Here is a 12,888-nt window from a genome sequence, read left to right on the forward strand (position 1 = left end):
GCATCTATGCTTCCTGAATTTGTAGTTTTTTGGTAGCAATGCTTCTGAATTTGAAAATACTAAACATGTAAAAAACTTACTTGAGTCATTGCTACAAACAAATTACAAGTTTAAGGGATATAAGTGCTAAATATGATGTACTGGATATAAATTACAAATCTACTAAAAGTTCAAATAAATAACGGTGCTAAAAATCCTATATTTTCAATATTTTTTATTATAATTAATCATATTTTTAATATATTTATATGTTTTAGTTTAAAAAATTAAAAATAATAAATTCAAATTATAAGAAAATATTATTATTTTTTTAAAAAAAAAGTGGTTTGGTTGTTTTCGTTGGTTCAATTTTGTTTGCAAAAAACGCAAGAAACCAACCGAACAAGTCAACATCCACCCAAAAGCTACCATAAATTTCTAGTTATTATTATTATTATTATTATTTTGGGGAGCAACTTGATTAAGATAATTGAAAAATTACATTTGATGAAATATGACAATTTGTTGATTAATATTATATTTTATTAAAAAATACATATTTATATATATATTTTTTTTGGCTACCAAATATATATCATTTTACTGATCATATATCTAAAGTGGAAACAATTTATATCGCCAAAAGAAAAAAATCGAAACAGTTTAATAATTTTGTTAAGAATGTAATTGATAACTATTAATCAATCTCTAAATATGTAATTATGTAAAAAATTAAAATTTTATATTTATAGCTGCAATTGTTTCAAAAATAGAAACTTTTTTTTTTAATAAATAATAAAACGTTTCATCATTGAACAAAATATTAGTTAAGGTCCTTTAAGTGATTTTATACATTGATAAAATGGGTAATTTGTTGGTAAATCAATAAAATGGTTATTTTATTTATTTATTTTTTTGAACATTACAAATTATTCCAAATTTCTGCATCCTCATAACTCAAATAGCATAAATAAAGATGCTCAACCACTGAAACTATCATATTCGTCCAATCAAATGATTATGAGTGGCTATATTTATATTATGAAATATAATCACTACGTTACATTTTCGATTATATTTTTATATTTCAAAAAATCTTATGATAAGATATCACAAATATCCTTTAAAAACTTAAATTAGAAAATAAAAAATTATTACGTGCACCACAATGAAATTTGAGAAAAAATAATAAACCCTAACAATGGAAGCAATGAAATTTAGCACTTGAAAGGAAAAGATAAACAAAAATAATTGAAAAATCATTCCTTTTAACCTTATTTATCTTTTTTTATATAATTTATTTAGTTTATTTACATGCTTTTTTAACTAATTTTTCTTTCTTTTAACTTTTCGTTTTATTTGTTCTTCACATGAATTTCTTTAAAAATTGAAAAAATTTAGACTAAAAGCTTTGAAAGTGGTTCGGTATACATAATTTGGAAGATTTGAATCCATATGAGTTGTGCATAAAGAAAAAGATAGTTGGATCTGAATATATAACTCGAACAATTTAACTTTGCTCGAGATCTATGTATAAGAAAAAAATAATTGAATCCAATATATATAGTCTGAACAATTTGAATTTATCCAAATTATACATATTCTTGAGTAAACAATTAGATCTAGATTACTTAAACCGAATGAAATAAGTGAACTTATTCAATATATATAACCTGAATAATTTGAACCAATCCAAATTTTCTAGACTAGAGTAGACAAATAGATTCAAATTATATAATTCAAAATGAACCTAATGATGTATAAAGTCATTTATTCATGTATATTGAAAAAAAAAGAAGAAGAAGAAAAAAAGTTTGTTCTTTCATTGATGCTCAAAATGCTAATACAAAAAGTTGAGGTAATTGCAATGTTATAAGACTCATAATCCAAGTAATTGCAATGTCAATGTCGAAGGCCCTTTTAAGAGATTTAGTTGGCAATAATCATCCATCATAAATCTTAACTTACAATATTGCCCATTTAGTCTGTGGAATGAATGCGAGAATATAATAGATTTTACTATGATTAACACTTCCTGCATTTGATAGGTTTTTAAACACGCGCCTCAAGACCACGGCGGAAAACCCAAGCACGAGTTCCAGAATCAAATCCAAAATGGAAAACGGCGTCGATGAATGTGAGCAGCAAGAAAAGCAGAGTCCGGTGCCGAATTCACCCACTCGTTGCTGTGCTATTTGTTTCTTGGAAGATGGGAAAGCAATCAAAGGTGAAATTGATTGCTGCGAACATTACTTTTGCTTCTTATGCATCATGGAGTGGTCCAAGATCGAGTCGCGTTGCCCCATCTGTAGGTGTAGGTTCAAAACCATTCGCAGACCACCAAAAGACGGTGTCTTTTCTCGTAAACGGATCGTTAAGGTCCCGGTTCGCGACCAGGTGAGCAAAATTTTTCAGAATTCTTGCATTTGAACCAAGCTAGGCTCACTCCCTATTGAAAGCGTGGTTATTTTTATAGAGGTTGTATTTGAATTTTGGATATGAGGTTTTTGGTTTTCCCAATTGGGTTTCTTATTTTTGGTGCTATTTTGAATTATTAGTTTAGTTTGAGTTTGCTTCAAAACTGAGCTATGACATGATTATGGTAGATATAGAATTTTGCTATCTGTTTGAACCGTTTTGAATCTAGCTCACTGTTAGTTCTGCCATTGTTTTAAAATCCTTTGAGGCTTAGGTGCAAGACTTTTGCCTTCCTTGGTTCCTCTTTATGGTCAATAAATCTGCGTAACAAATATAAAGGCTGTATTGGAGAGTATTTGGAACTAAGAGAGTTGAATCATGTCAAAGGGAGAGTTACTAGACTCGGAACTATTGAAACTGAAGAATAATCAACTTAGTTTGTTATAAATTTAATGTTTTTCTTGTTATTCTATATTTCCATGATCTTTTTAGTATTTTTCATGTTTTTATAATTTTCATTTTGTCTATTATGAGGCTTATGCCTCATTCAGCGTCAAAGCTTACACGTCGCCGCAAATTAGCAAAACATCCCTAATACGCCTCAAGACTTCTAAAACCTTGAGATCTGATAAAAGGTGAGCTTTAAGACTTTTAGATGGTGATTTTGTGCTTACTATGAGTTTATTGTCATCCCTTAAAACAGAGATTTTAGGTGTCAGCTGATCTCTACTGGAGGCCCTTGTGAATGATGCATACTCCCTAATTTTTTAGGCTTCTTCCAACTGGGAATCTTGAAACACAAATAAAATGAATTTTGACAGCATATTTAGGGAAAACTTTCCATACTTCAGTTTTAATGTATACCCTATGCAAACCATAAACAATATAAAAATCTTTCTGAAGATAAGGAAATGTGAACAGTCATGCCCTTTTTTTTTTTTTTTTTTTTTTTTTTTATGTATCCATTGGTTGATCCCATTGCTTATTGTGACCTTGAGAAGGGATTGTGATTACTGTTCTTTAGCTTTTCCCTTGTATCACTTTAACTTAGTTATTGAAATAATTATGCTTAATGCCTGGTTTGAATGTGCAGGTTAACCTTTATAGTGGGAATGCACCCATGCCTTATGACCCTTATGCACAGGTTTTTTGTACTGTATGCAATCGTATGACAGATGAAAGTCTTTCGTTGCTGTGTGATCTTTGTGATTCTGCGGCTCATACATACTGTGTTGGACTTGGTCTTACTATACCTGAAGGTGATTGGTTTTGCCATGATTGTACTGTTTCTAGAGCTGAATATGCCAGTAGTGAAATAAATACAGAAGATGGCTATCAAAATGAAATGCCATCACATCCACAAAATGGTTTCCCGATTGCTGATGGCCCTCCTAGTAGAGTTTCTTCAGATTCAAACAGATATGTACCTTTTTCTGCCCCTATGCACACAACCAGTGCTATGCATGAAGCAACAGGGCCAAGTTCCTCGTTTGTTGAGAGAACTCCTCCAAGAATTTCTTCAGATTCAAACGGTTATATACCTACCGCTGTACCTATCCTCGTAACCAGTGCTAGGGATGGAGCAACTGGGCCAGGTGCAAGAACATTGGATCGTTGTCGCAATGTGCATAGTCATATAAGAGCACTGCGTGAAAATTGGAATGCCTTGCGAAATGGTTCTTTGAGTTTCTCTTCCAGTTCATTTAAACCTGGCTGCAGAAGTCAAAAGCATTTCATGCATGAAATGTCAGTTCAAGCAGAATCTTTATCTTCCACAAGTTGTCAGCAGTCACAAAATCAAGATAGTTTTGGCTCACCTGATATTGACAAGGCATGGAAAATGCTAGATATTGCAAAATCAAAACAGTTTGCTCATAAAAAGATTAGAAGTGTCCAGTCTAAGTCCACCCAACTGTCGTCTAGCAAAGCAAGTGCTCTAAAAGAAACATCAAATATAACTGAAACGAGGAATCTGAGAATAACTGGAATAGAGAAGTCTGTAAAAGATTGCTTTCTTGAAAAGAAATATGGAGTGGATAAATGCTCATACTTGGAAAGTGAAAGGCTTGATAGCGTTATGAACAAGGAAGCAGCAGGATGCAGTCAGAGTTTTCCAACATCTAATTCCCCTGGATTATTTAATTCTTCCTTGGTTAGGAATGTCGGGACTAGCATTGGAAATGAAAACAGGTCAAGATCATTACAGGATAATGTAAACCAAGCTTTATCGCTTACCATGAATGAGCAAAATGGATCTGCTTGTTCAATGAGGCAAGGAACCATTGAGTCCTTAGATGCCGAACCTGATCACATTAGATCTTCAGCTGATAAGATTGATAAATCTAAGATTAATAATATTATATTGGAAAGTGACTCTGTGGAAAGCAAGGTGAGAAAATATAATGATTCCAAAAGTGAGATCCAGTCCCTTGTCAAGCGCAACTTGAAGCATCTAAGCAGGGACAAAAGAATAGGTACAATCTTATCTTGAACTTTGTTATATATGCTGTTGCATATTCAGTTAAAGTTAGCGTTAGTGATTGTTTAGGTATTTCCATAAATGCTTCATATTTGATGATTTCACCATGCTGAGTTTGCTTTGCTTGGAGTACTTACATACCTGATATGGGTAATTCATAGACATCACTCATTTCCATCAGTATTTCATGGAGTGCGTTGGTCATTGTGCACTCCAAATGTTATCTACTATTTTTTTTATTTCACCAAATAAAAAGTTATCTGCTATTTTATTTATCAATATATTTGTCTCTGCAGCAAAATCTATTTCTCATTTGGAGAAAACATCATGGCCCATTTGCACTTGTCTCATCATGGGACGTCTGCTTTTATTTTTTGTTAGTTTTTTCAAATATATGCAGGATGAATGAAACTTGCAAATTAGATTTTATTTATTTAGTTATTATTATTGTTGTTGTTGTTGTTTGCCATACCTAAAGTAACTGCTATAACTTGTTGCTTGTGCAGGAGTTGAAACATTCAAGGAAATTGCAAGGCTTGCCACACATACCATTTTGGCTGCATGTGGTTTGAAACATCGTCAGTCTGCTGTGTACAGCTTCCCAACCATAGTATGCTTCCACACTGAACGGTTAGAGCATTTGTCCAAGTCCAATCCGATGCCCAAGTCTTGCCAGCAATGCTTCTATGTCTTTGTAAAGGATGTTGTCAATTCCATCATGTTTGAGAAGCTGGGTTTTGCTAAACGTAGTTGAAATGTCGATAATTCGTTGGGGCGTGGCATGCTGTTCAACATCTTGTATGATCAAAATATTGACGGTTAGACTTGTTCCCCTCCCATTTTTGAAACTATCTAGTTCAGCATGTAATTTAAAGTGTATATATTTTTCTAGATCTAGCAATATATCATCGTATTGAACTGTATTTGTGTCATGTTTTGTGAAATTTAATCTACATGAACGCAACAAGTTAAAGCTATCATGTGGAGCTTACCTAAACTCCAACCTATTAAATTTTTGTGTAATAGGTCATCTAACCCATGAAGTACACATGCAAATGTGAAAATTCAAATTTTATTTAGGTTGCAAATGATAAAATGAATTTTATTTCTTTTAATTTTGCAATATGGGCCTATTAATTTCATATTTTAGAGTTTTTTTATTTTTTATTTATTTATTTTTTTTATGTTCCAAAAGTATCTGTCGATAGAAGTCATAATTATCCTTAAACATTTAAACATATATTGTCCAAGTTACATATACCGGACACATTAATATTGATCAGGTTATGTATGCTGTGCTCTTAATAATGGATGAAAACATAAGCCCGCATTGTATAAACTAAAGTAACATATTCCTTCCGATATAAATACCTGGCTAACCAATATTGTTTAGATTATGTATACTGCATTCTTAACAAAAGATACAAAAGATAAAAGCATAAGCTTGGATTCTATAAACAAGACGAATGTAAGTACTTAGGTATATATATGTCTTGGATGAACCTATATTCTTCAATTTATGTATACCACGCTCTCAAGGTTAAAATTGACATAATTTAATTGTGTAAACAAAAATAAAATTTAATGTTGATGTGCTTAGAATGTGGTTTGTCAGATGGTTTGTAGAGTGAATAGTGTGGGCCAAGTACCCTATGGAGAGATCCAACCAAACACATAGCCACTTAGGGCCGAAAGGCATGATTAAATGCTAAATCAAGTCTAACCATGAGGAAGACCCAAATGAACAAAATTATGTCTTGCCAAGTGAGCTGACCATCATTCTAATAACAAGTATTGAAAAAGGAAAAGCTGAATTGGATGGAAAAGAGGCAACAAATATCGTCAATATGCTCAGGCCACGACATTTCTTTTGATCAGCACATACCCTAAGCCATGGCAAAGATCGAACAATTCAAAAAGAAGCTCAAGCATGAGTTGCAATGCCTTAGGTCGCATATAAACTCTTAACCAGCTAAATAAGGTGACATAGATTCCATGGAAAATGAGGTCACCAAAGTAGATTTTCAGAATGGTTAAATGACCTAAATGAACAGAGTTGAGCTAGGCAAAGCTCAAATACTCAGCAGAATGATGAAAAGATAGCCAAGCTACAAAATAATAGGCCCGAATTGGATGCCTTTCTATCTAGGGTTTTGACATATGGCAAAATGCTAAACAGGAAATGAGACCATATAAAAACATTATGACGTTGTAAAATGGGGCAGACATAACTCCCTAGAAAGCTTTCCTTCTAATGTTGTATTTAGAAATAAAAAGACTATTGGATTTTGAAAAGTCGATGCGCCGATATCTACATTTTTGGACATTTTGCCCTTATTTGGCCAGCTCTCTTTTTTTTAATTCACCATATGAATAGTTGGAGTAGATTTTGGCCCATATTGTTTAGCCACACCACTGGTCTTGAACCTATAATCACAAGGTTAAGAGCCTTACATTGTAGAGAAAGCTTTCTAGTTACAAATACTCTATAACAAACATTATTTTCAAAATGGTGAATACTAGGAGTATCATTAGATATAAGAAAAAGAATGACCAGGTTCCATTGGAGGAGACCCATCGCGCTCTTAAACGGCTCCAAGAGAAGCAGACAACGTCAATGTAAGGGATTTGCCAAAGTCTAACTAGTGCAACGCTCATATCCATACGTTTCCATCTCAAAATTCAGTGGCTAATGGCTCCAACGAGTTGAATAGAAAACTAGAAGAAATTATCTTTTTGTTTTTGCAATAAAAGGAAAAATTAGACAATTTGATGAGTAAGGGGAAGAGAAAATGACCAGCCAACCCTTCTCCATGTGACAATAGAACGGTTGTCAATTTAGGAATTGTCTTTTTTGAGACTTGCAGTAGGACATTTACTAATCCCCAAGATGATGGCTCATCTTTTGATACTAAAATGGAAGTGCATAACTGTAGTTGTTTTGATACTAAGGGTTATGATGGCAGATGATGGCTCATTTTTCTCATTTACTAATCCCTTCATTTGCCTGAATTCTTCACCGATTAAATGATCCATCAATGGAAAATTTGGCCAAATCTTTTTACAAACTTTTTATCATTAATGAGACTTTTGGATCTAGATGGGTATACTAATGTGAGTTTCATTTCATGGCTTTCAATTGATATGTAATTTTTGGTATCCCATTTTATTTTCTATTTATTTATATTTTACATAAATTCATTATTTAATAATTGTGTGCATGACAAACTGAATGTATTTTTTACAGTAAAAAGTAAATTATCTTTTCATGATAGAAACATAAATTTTTAATCTATTCAAGTAGAGTAAAATATATTCATAAACTTTATTAAATGGTTTTGAATATAATTATATTTTATGGAGAACGTTAAAAAAGAAATTACAAAAAAAAATATATATAATTAAGGTTGGAATGGGATATTTAATTTTCCTTCATCAAATATTTATTTTTGAAAGAATTAAATAAAGTATATAATAAAGTATATTGCATATGAATTAATTAAAGCTCCATGTTTATATAATAAAAAATGATTCTTTTAAATATCAAAAGTACATTCAGTTCTTATTATTGAACAATATCTATTTTGTTGGCTTTATATTTAACATTTCAATATTTTTTCAATTAGAGCCCATAGAATATTTAAACATGTTTCAATTATAAAAAATTAAATATTTATTTTCAATAAAAAATGGTATTTTTATAAATTTATGTAAAATGCAACGAGAGGAGGAAAAACAACCTTGCAAAAAGAACGTGCCTTTCTGTTACTTCGATGGCAAGCCCAAATAAGTGGGGAAATAAATAAATAAATAATAGTGGAATTTGGCCCTCTACCCCTTTGGGTAGAATCTTAACAATTTCTACATTTTGCTTTCAGTAACTTCTTTTTTTTTTTGCCCTTTTATTTTTTAATAATCCTAAAATATTTTTATATCAAAATTAAATATTAAATAAAAAGGTTTACTTCGTTTTTCTTTTTGATTTTTTTTTTCTTTTTTTCACCCGGCTTTTCTCTTCTCCTTCATCACCCTTTCCCCAAAGTTAGCTCATCTCTTCTCATTCATCAAGCTTTCTTCACGTAGTTGCCCTTTTGCCAAACAACCCCGTTTCGTCTCTTCGGTCAACAAAATTCCATACAAACTCGTTCAATTTAAGGAAGCTTGTGGGTGTTGCCGCATGGCGGAAGCAGATGCCCAAGCTCACTATTTCACTTGGCCTCTTTGATGAAATGTTAGGTCTCTTTGCTTCGTTTTTCCTTTGATTTTTCAATTTGTTTGGTTTCTAGGGTTTTTTTAAAACATTTGTGGGGTGTTGGTTTTTTTTTTTTTTTTTGATTAATTTTGGGATAAGTTGGAATCGAAATTAGGGGATTTTTTTTTTTTTTTGTTTTTGGTTTGGGGGGTGGGGTGGGCGCGGGGGGAAGAATTTTTTCAGTGGGTGTGTTGTGATTGGTATTCTTTTGCTAGGTTCGATGGTGGATCGGTGGTAATATGGGATTTCTCAGTTGTTCTTTTGATTGCTGGGTTCTTTTGATTGGTGTTCTTTTGTTGGCATTGGTGGGTCTTTTGGAATTGCTCTATTTTGAAAAAATTATTAAAAAAAAAATTGGTTTGCTTTTTGCGATTCTGTGGTGGGTTTAAGATTGTTCGATATAGTGTAAAGTGAGGAACATTTTTTTTTTTTTTTGTTTTTTTATTTTGGTGCTGTTGTCTTGATAGAGGGTAATAACTATAATTATATTGCCATGAGGGTGTGTTCAGAGACTGTTCGACCGTTTTTTTCTTCCAGTGCCAATCCTCAAACTTGTCTTGTATGATTGAGGCGGTATTGTTGATCTATTTTGTTGATTGGGGAAATTTTGTGGTGAAACATTCTAGTCAACTCAAAACATTACCTTCTACATGTTAGTAGAAAATATTTGTGCTTCCATATTGATGTTCCACTTTACAGAACTGTATGCAAAGTTTGTTTTATTAATCATGTGTACCTACCTCTTAGGTTTTTGCATGTTGCTTTATATCTGTGAAGAGAAAGCGAGATCATACCAAATATGTACTAAGGTATATCTCTATCATAATTATTTGTGTTATCTCAGTATGTTCTTGCTGCCCCTCATAGGTCTGAGATGGCTTCCTTTATCTTGTTGAAGTAGTTGAACAGCCAAAAATTATGTTATTTAATGTATACTCTTTAGCATTTGAGCACTTAAAGTCATAAACCATATGTGGGACAAGTGTAACAAGAATGAGCATCGTGAATGTGAATGAAACTGTTGACAGGCATTAGTGGGATAGTTTGACTTTTTTTTTATTATTATTAAATGGGATAATTGAAGTTATTTCATAGTATTAGCATGTTGTAAATATTGGGAATGAAAAACAAGGGCTTGATGTTATGGCCTCTATGAATTTCAATTTGCATTTCACATTTGCAAAACAATTTGTGAGATTCTTATTATGATATCACTCTTTAAATTTTGATGAGATTTTCTGAGGTGGTTTCTTCAAATTGGTATCTTACTTCTTTCATTAATAAAGTCTCGAAGCTTATATTCCTTTAGTGATTGATTGCAGGTTTTAGCCAGAGGCATTGCTTGTGATATAGCTTTGCTATCAGTAGAAAGCAAAGAATTTTAGAAAGAAGTTGAACATCTTTGTTTAGGACATTTGCCACGTCTTCAGGTTTAAATTGTTGTCTTTCTTTGGTGGAATATGTTGTTTGTTCTATTCAATGTGTATGGATTTTGTCCTTTCTCATTATCCCTTTCATCTCTATGCAGAAGCTAATATATGTTGTATAACGAACTAACAAATCATCAGTAGATGATCCTTTTGATGCCTTGGTTGAATTATTGTAGCTTGTTGACTAATAACAAACATAAATTGCCAAAGGCATAAAGAGCTATAGGCGATTTAGTATCCTTAACTTCTGGATCATGATGTCATTTCTTGATTCATATCTGATTTCAAATCTATTAATATTAGTATATAACTGATGTAATGTCATCAAATTGAATTGAATTCCTCCCATTTCCTATCTCATTTTTAATAATATTAGCTGTATCAACTTAATGTAGCTATACAATTTCCACTAATGTGTAAATCTAGAATTAATTTAGTTATTATGTGATTGTTAAATACAGAGGTTAAAGTATGTGGATTGGTATATCTATTTGACTATTCCTGTCAGTAAATCACTTGTTTGAAATCTGAATTACATGGCTTCCTTATGAGCAGGATTTGGTAACTATTGCAGGATATTCCCTTGGAGAAGACACCTTTTCAGTAACAAAGGGTGTCGTATCATGTATAGAGGTGTGATTTTTCATACTAGCACACAATCATGTCATCTATCAATTCTATAACACGTCATTATCATATTTGGCATTGCTACTCATATTCACTTTCATGTCTTTAAATAAGATTTTATGCTAGCTAACAAGCATAAAATAACAAGTTTCTTATAAATTTTTTTCTGATTAGGTAACATCATATGCTCATGGGTCATCCGATTTGTTGGGCATTCAAATTGATGCATCAATAAATCTTGGTTTGTTTGTACCTGAAATTTATAGTTCTACTCCTTTCTTTATTGATACTTCTCTAATTTATGTATTTTCCTTCCAGAAATAGCTCACTTGCCTCAAATATTTTAAACTTTTTTCTTGTAGTGACATTTCTCTATATATTCGTGATTACCTTTGCTTATAGTGACATTTCTATAACATTTATGTGGTTTTAATTAAGTATTCTCTTATTTCTTGTGCTTATAGAGAAGGAGAATTTGTGTGTCTATGGACTTCTAAATAAGACATGGAAAGTTAATTTATCTATTGAGGAGGTGCCTCCTGAGCTTTCAGAACTAGCCTTAGATATAAATCACGTTAGGGATGGGATGCAAAAGAAGGATTGATTGTCACTAGTTACCGACGCAATTTTGAAATAAATATTTATTTTAGAGCAAGCTACCTTTCCGATGTTGTTTTACCTGTAATATTGGAATTAAGTGCCCAATTCATACTAAAACCTACTTGTATTGTGAGAGTAATCATATGTTATCTTTTGTATATTTGAGATTTGTTGGTTGACTGGAAACACACATTATAGATGCTCATTTACATTTACTTCACAAACATTTTGATTTTGGTTTCAAAGCATTAACTACCTGTAGCACATGATGTAGGTTTGAGCAACTTTTACTTTTATACAACCTTTTGTATGTCAACGTTACTTTCTTAAAGGAAAGCTCAATGTCTCAAAAGAAAGCTATATATTCTATTGTATTCTTTCTCTTATTTAATTATAACGCTAAATTCTAAATTTTGCTTCCAACAGATATCTGTAAATTTAGCCTTATAAGATTGTTGACCCAGAGCCCTTCGTAGTGTGAAAAAATAAATATTTATTGACCTTTTGAGACATTGAGTCAAGACTTTGTAATTGGCAGTTGTTATCATTTATTTAATTTCATCTATCTTCAGTTAGAAAGATTGCACGTTTCCATTTTTGTCTTAATTTTATTTTATTATTTAATATTTCATTTTTGGGCATTTGAATCTTACCTTTGCTATGAAATATTGGATGGTTAGCTACTATTGTGTCATGAATGGAGAGGTTTAGTTGGCTTAATAATAAATATTCAAATTTAATTCGGTTTGAGTTCTAATCTAATTAGCTAGCTTGTGCAGTTTCTTCAAATTCTGGCTATCGATTTTAAATATGTTTGAACATTATTTCTACTATTGCCTTATTTTTAATATTTTGTTAAATCCCAAAATATGTATATAATGAAGCATTAAATGAATTAAAGAACAATGCACATTTCACCCATCTACCATTTCTCTCTTTGACTATTGATATCTACCCTCATTAATTTATATCCCTATCTCTTCCTCTCCCATCTACCACATTCAATTTCATCCTTTGTGTCTCCCTCTCTTTTTCTCTTTTCTTGGTTACGGAGCTTTCAGTCTCCCTTCATACTCACCAACCATTCTACAAAATCACCATTT

At 31.9% G+C, this 12,888-nt stretch overlaps 2 protein-coding genes across 33 annotated transcripts; both read left to right on the forward strand.

Annotated features, from left to right (window-relative positions):
- Nucleotides 1-1,947: 1,947 nt before the first annotated feature.
- Nucleotides 1,948-5,855, forward strand: LOC107408347 (uncharacterized). 4 transcript variants are annotated; one of them, XM_048474073.2, is made up of 4 exons: nucleotides 2,236-2,376; nucleotides 2,932-3,032; nucleotides 3,491-4,871; nucleotides 5,383-5,855. In XM_048474073.2, the coding sequence occupies exons 3-4, from the start codon at nucleotides 3,518-3,520 to the stop codon at nucleotides 5,628-5,630; spliced, it is 1,602 nt and encodes a 533-aa protein (XP_048330030.1). In that variant the 5' UTR covers nucleotides 2,236-2,376; nucleotides 2,932-3,032; nucleotides 3,491-3,517; the 3' UTR covers nucleotides 5,631-5,855. The 4 variants fall into 4 exon arrangements, with proteins under 4 accessions (XP_048330028.1, XP_048330029.1, XP_048330030.1 ...); XM_048474074.2 differs by having other exon boundaries at nucleotides 2,255-2,376; nucleotides 2,949-3,032; XM_048474071.2 differs by lacking the exon at nucleotides 2,932-3,032 and having other exon boundaries at nucleotides 1,948-2,376.
- A 2,896-nt stretch (nucleotides 5,856-8,751) lies between these two features.
- Nucleotides 8,752-11,998, forward strand: LOC125422266 (uncharacterized). 29 transcript variants are annotated; one of them, XM_060814149.1, is made up of 5 exons: nucleotides 8,772-9,112; nucleotides 9,876-9,937; nucleotides 11,114-11,191; nucleotides 11,360-11,426; nucleotides 11,650-11,998. In XM_060814149.1, exons 1-5 carry the CDS (start codon nucleotides 9,067-9,069, stop codon nucleotides 11,787-11,789), a joined length of 393 nt encoding a protein of 130 aa, XP_060670132.1. In that variant the 5' UTR covers nucleotides 8,772-9,066; the 3' UTR covers nucleotides 11,790-11,998. The 29 variants fall into 29 exon arrangements, 3 of the variants coding, with proteins under 3 accessions (XP_060670132.1, XP_060670133.1, XP_060670131.1); XM_060814150.1 differs by having other exon boundaries at nucleotides 8,773-9,107; XR_007240679.2 differs by lacking the exon at nucleotides 8,772-9,112 and having other exon boundaries at nucleotides 9,295-10,558; nucleotides 11,133-11,191.
- The last annotated feature ends 890 nt before the right edge of the window (nucleotides 11,999-12,888 follow it).

The sequence above is a fragment of the Ziziphus jujuba genome, chromosome 2 (genome assembly GCF_031755915.1).
Source record: "Ziziphus jujuba cultivar Dongzao chromosome 2, ASM3175591v1".
NCBI lineage: Eukaryota > Viridiplantae > Streptophyta > Magnoliopsida > Rosales > Rhamnaceae > Ziziphus > Ziziphus jujuba.